Below are 5,683 nucleotides of genomic sequence, written 5' to 3'. Positions count from 1 at the left end.
AGTGGGGAGCAGAAAAGGCAGATCGACGAAGCACACTGCTGAGGGGAGCAGCGGGCGGGCCAGGAGAGGTCTGCCACGCCATGTGGATCTCCTCCCGGGCAGGCAGGAATCTAACGGAAGTGGTGTAAGCTTCTTTGTGCTGTGCTTTAACCAGCTGTGCCACCGGGAGGGCGGGAAGTCTTTTTTAATTGTATCTGATAAAGTGCAATTCTTTTAATTATTTAGCTACAAATATTTTCCCATTTGTATCCATGCATATAAATCAGACACAGACCATATGCAACATTCTGTGGACCAAAAAGTTTGAGGATAAACAGTGTCATTAAAAAAAAAAAATTATTGTTGGGTCCCTTTGTGGTGGCGAAATGGGTTGAAGTGCAACACTACAAAGCTACCCACAGCCACTTCAGCGCAAGTTCAATCCCCAGCTAGGGAGGTGATCCACGTGGTGAGGCAGACCTCTGCTGTCCTGCCCGCCCGCTGCTCCCCTCAGCAGTGTACTTCGTCAGTCTGCCTGTTCTGCTCCCCCTCTGTCTCTGGTGAAGCCTCTCACTGCCCGTAAACCTCTGGCCTGTACCCTAGTTGTGTATGCATAAGTAAATAAATCTTAGAAAGAGAAAAGTTAAAAAAAAAAGTCATTGTAAAATAGGGTGATTCTAGTAACTACTGAAAGTAAGGACAAGAGCATGAAGGTTCAGAGACGAAGAGAGAACTTCGGCCAGGGACATTAGGAGAAAGAAGAGAGAGCATCAGAGTTGGGGCTTTAAAACAAAGCAGGACTAAACAGAAAATTGATGGAGATTGCAAAGGACACACTGGGGAAGTCAGCAAAGCAGTGCAGGTTAGTGTGAGGTGTGCCCCTGGGAGGTAGCAAGCAGGGCTCCCCCTCACCCCCACTTTCTTTCATGCCTTCTCTTTTCTGACTAGTTTACCTTACTAAGTGGTTCACGGTTTGCTTTAACTCACCTGTAATCCCGAGTGATGATTAGTTCCAGCTAGTTAGATCCTTTGTTATTCTCAAATATCAAAACGAGGAGGCAGTAGGCTGGATGTAAATGTGAGTCAGTTAAAGGCCGAGGCATTTTTCAGAAGGAAAAACTGCTTGGCCTCGCCGGGGCCATTTTCATATTTGAGGCCAATCCGCAGATCCTACTACATTCTCTTACCCCTTTATTTGGATATTTCGTATTTGTTTTGTATAATTTGTAAAACTAAAGAAAAGGGACCCCAAGTCCTTTGCGCACTCTTGGCTAAGTGTGGGACACGGAGGCTGTAGTTGGTGCGGTCTGCCAAGTTCACGTATGCCGGGTTCTCAGTGATTTTCTGTTTTTCCTCTGCCCTGCCTCAGTAGGAAGTTCTGGACACAATTAAAGGCCTATAATAAACAGTGAAGCTCTGTGATTTGCACGAAGTGGCTTTGGACTTGAAATGTTCCTGTTCATCACACTCACCTTGCCCCTTCCCTCACAGTATCCTGAAGTAATTCTCATCTCAATTTGTGTCTGGTGAAACATCTGGCACCTGCTGTTCTGCCTTCGTGTCTGCTCAGCAGCCACATGCCCTGCGTCAGCTGTGTGCTGGGCATTTCCTGTGGGCAGCGTCCAGTACTTGGGTGGTGGACGGGACCCCTGCACTGAAGTCACTGTGGAATTTTGCAATCGACCAGTTAAAATCTAAGATCCACAGGCCCTTCCTGGTGGTGCAGCACTAAGAAGCTGAAACCATTTCCGCATGAGTTCGATTCCCGCCTGCCCCGGAGGTGACCACATGGCGCGGCAGACCTCTCCTGACCCGCCCGCTGCTCCCCTCAGCAGTGTACTTCGTCGATCTGCCTGTTCTGCTCCCCACTCTGTCTCTGGTGAAGTCTTTCGCCACCCCTGAGTCTCTGGCCTGTACCCCAGTTCTGTATGCACAAATAAATAAATCTTAAAAAAAAAAAAATCTAAGATCCACAGATCTGACCTAGAATTGAGAGTGGGGGTTGGAGGGGGGTGAAAAAAGAGGAGAGGAGGGAGCCAGTGACTATGGTAGAGGATCATGGGAGCTTTGGTGGTGGATGTGAGGTAGTAATGTTACATACAGGGCAACCCAATGTGAGCTGGGTTGCCTGTCTGTGGGTCCTCACCGCACATTTAAGATTCAGTTGTACCACAGACACACACACAAATAATGGGTTTATTTACAAGGGGAAAGGAAAAGGAACAACCCAGGGAAAGAGAAAGAGAGATACAAGTTAGCTAGTGCGTCCTACCAATTCCCTGGCTTGGGACCCCAGTAGCACACTGAAAGCTGATCAAGAGCCAAGCGACCAGCTACCAGCCATGTGGCCGAGGGAGAGAGAGAGCCTCCGCTCAACATGTCTCCTTTATATATCCCAAAAGTCTCAAAATGGCTGCTTAGCTCCACCCTTGGGTCCTCACAGTCCTCCCTTTGGGGTTGCTGGGAGTTGTCATTTCAGTGTCTGGAGTGGGGGCAGAGTCCACAAAACCTGTAGCTGTAGAGTTAGTTCAGCACATCATTTCCCCCCCTAACAGTAACATATCTCTAAAGAGGTGTGAGCCAATACTCATAGCTTATATATTGTTGTAAAACATTGTTACCGCAATAAAAATAAGAAATTAAAAAACATCTTGACCCTCTCTGGAAGGGCGGTGGGTTAAAGCACAGCACTATGAAGCTAGCTACAGCCACTGCAGGAGGAATTTTGTCCCTGGCCAGGGAGGTGACCCACATGGCACAGCAGACCTCTCCTGTCTTGCCCCCTGCTCCCCTCCCCAGTGTGTTTCAGTAGATCCACCTGTTCTGCTCTCTAGTCTGTCTCTGGTGATTCCTCTCATCCCCGTGCACCTCTGGCTTATATTCCAGGTCTTATATGCATAAAAAAATAAATCTTGGCCCTCCCTGGTGGCGCAGCGGGTTAAAGCACAGCACTGGGAATCTGAGGCCGCTTCCACATGAGTTCGATTCCCGCCTGCCCCGGAGGAGACCACATGGCGCGGCAGACCTCTCCTGACCCGCCCGCTGCTCCCCTCAGCAGTGTACTTCGTCGATCTGCCTGTTCTGCTCCCCTCTCTGTCCCCGGTGAATCCTCTCACCCTCCGCATCTCTGGCCTGTACCCCAGTTCTGTATGAATAAATAAATAAATCTTTAAAAAAAAATTAATTTTTAAAAAAAAAATCTAAGCTCTAAACAGAAGTGCATTTGTCTTGCTTATAGACCCACAGCAGCAATCTGTGCTTACACTGTGTCTCCTTTCCTTTTAGAGCATTTCATCAGGGCCCTACCAGAGTACCACGTGGTGGGTCCTGTTCGAGTAGACGCCAGTGGGCGTTTTCTGTCCTACGGTTTGCACCATCCCGTCACCAACAGCAGGCGGAAGAGAGATGTGGAAGGGCCAGAGGACCGGGTATACTACCGAATTTCACACGAGGAGAAGGATCTGTTTTTTAACTTGACAATCAACCAGGAATTTCTTTCCAAAAACTACATTGTGGAGAGGAGATACGGGAACCTTTCCCATGTCAAGATGGTGGTCTCCTCGCCACCCCCCTGCCATCTTCAGGGTACAGTTCTGCAGCAAGGCACAAAGATGGGAACCGCAGCCCTCAGCGCCTGCCATGGACTGGTGAGTGCCTGCGTCCACCCCTCCTTCCACTGCCCCCAGCTCGTGGCGTCTTGGCCAGCAGGCCCACGACCAAGGTCCGCAGTGCTTCCCGCCCAAGCCAACGGAACCTGTGATGTGTGTGGCTCTGGACACCAGACGTGTTGGGTAGACAGTGCGTAGTAAATAAAAAATAAAAGGTGATCAGTCGGTCAGTCAGTTGGGAGGTCCAGAGAGGAAGGCACTGGGAGTTCGGAGGAGGCAGGGAGAATTTCTTTCTTTCTTTTTTTTTTTCCAGAAATAAAATTACAATTTAATTTTATAGTCAAGTAACCTGCAAAAGCTTTACCAATTTATCCCCTCTTTGTATCTTTGATGTCAACATTTATCTCCTTTTTTTATATATATAATATAATAGTTTATTTTTACATCATTTTGTACATTTTTTTTTTTTTTTATCTCAGTGGTAATCCGGCAGGGAGAATTTCAACCAGGGCCACCAGGGGAAGAAGGAGGGGGCTGGAGTTGGGGTTTCAGTCTCTGGGGCAGCTTTGTCATAGATGACTGTGTGTTCTTGGCAAGGAGATTCCTGCGGGATAGGAGCTGTGTCAGTGACCCCTTGTGCCTCTGTTTTCTCATCTGTAAAGTGGAGAGAGTGAATATACCCATCAGATAGAGGACAACTTGTCAAACTATAGCCAGATCTGGCCCATCTCTTGTTTAATACATTTTATTGAAATGTGCAATGATACACCATTGTGTTTCCATATTGTTCATGACTGCTTTTGAATTACAACAGCAGAGAAGTTGCCAAAAATATTTATTATCTGGCCTTTATAGATAAAGTTTGCTGATACTATTGTTAGTGGGCAGGCAGAAGAGTGTCCCAAGACCCCTCCCCCCCAATGGCACATATCTACAACATAAAGACACAAAGACCTTCCATAGAAAAAACAACTTTAGTATAATTTGTGTGCACAGAGTGAGGAGAGAGAAGAAAGCGTCATAGTTTCCAGTGAAACTCTCAGTTACTCATCCTGTCCTGGGTACCTGCACAGCCAAAGAAGGTTGGTCACAGTGGGGACTCTGAGGCCTATAAGTTTGCCACAAGTCTGAGGCACCATCTGGAGATGAACCACAGGAGAGGGTCAGAGGGGCCAGACAAGTCTGGAAGGAAGGTAGTAAAATCAAACCACAAGGCAAGATAAAGGCCACCATGCTCAGCCTTCCTATGGGCCTCTCACCCACGTCTGTTCAAGTGTCTCCTTCCACGGTCCCTCAAGTCCCTGGCACAAGTCTCAAGCTGAGAAGCAAGTGCGGCTTCTCCACACGTCTCTGCTCCACAGGCCTCCTCCAGCCTTCTCTCCAAATCTCCCCCAAGTCTTTTGAGCTTCCCCTCACCCTTTTCTAGGTGGGCAGGGAAGATGGAACCTCCTCTTTTTAGATTACACCTACATGGCATTTCAACATGTAGCCAGGCTTATTTTTTTTGATTTATAACTATTTCAAAAATTTACATCCTTTTGTTTCCCCATAGAGTATGAGCCCCATGGTAACTGTGTGGTTAACAATACTGTGGGATTTAGGGCAGGAGGTTTTGGTCATACTTGAGTAGGAGGTAGGCAACAGCCTAAGGGTGTGTTTAGGGAGTGACCCTAGGGGAGAGACTCTAGAGTCCTGACGGGTGTTGGGAGGACTGCCCTTGACCCTGAGCAGAGCCAGCCTGGGTGGCTTGTGATTTCTGTAGCAGGTGCTCATTCCAATTCCTGCTAGTCTGATACAAATCCTTTATAATTTAGGATTCCGTTCCTCCTATATGTGTAGAGGAAACCAGGAGAAAATGAATGTAAAACGTGCCCATTAAATGTTCCAAGAAAGTTCAATTGAATGAAGGACCTCCGGGGAGGGATTGTTTTGCCTTTGCCTTTTGCTGTAAATCTGGATTTGCATATGTTGGCATTTATCATTCCACCCCTAATTGTGCACACACTATATAAAATCAAGAATGATGCCCTCTTCTCTTTCTTCTCCTTGGGCCTCACCCATCGTGTCATTGAACTGGGGGACAGTCCCTGGCTCCG

At 47.6% G+C, this 5,683-nt stretch overlaps 1 protein-coding gene across 1 annotated transcript in view; it reads left to right on the top strand.

Annotated features, from left to right (window-relative positions):
- The window catches only part of ADAMTS12 (ADAM metallopeptidase with thrombospondin type 1 motif, 12), a 167,608-nt gene that overhangs the window by 8,602 nt on the left and 153,323 nt on the right, over positions 1–5,683 (top strand). Inside the window, exon 2 of the mRNA XM_004678408.2 lies at positions 3,265–3,626. Coding sequence (XP_004678465.1) covers positions 3,265–3,626 — 362 coding nt within the window. The remainder of the gene's footprint in view (positions 1–3,264; positions 3,627–5,683) is intronic.

Source organism: Condylura cristata, unplaced genomic scaffold, assembly GCF_000260355.1.
Source record: "Condylura cristata isolate star-nosed mole 26May11 unplaced genomic scaffold, ConCri1.0 scaffold00007, whole genome shotgun sequence".
In the NCBI taxonomy this organism is placed as follows: Eukaryota; Metazoa; Chordata; class Mammalia; order Eulipotyphla; family Talpidae; genus Condylura; species Condylura cristata.
This window is presented reverse-complemented; position numbering and strand designations above follow the sequence as displayed.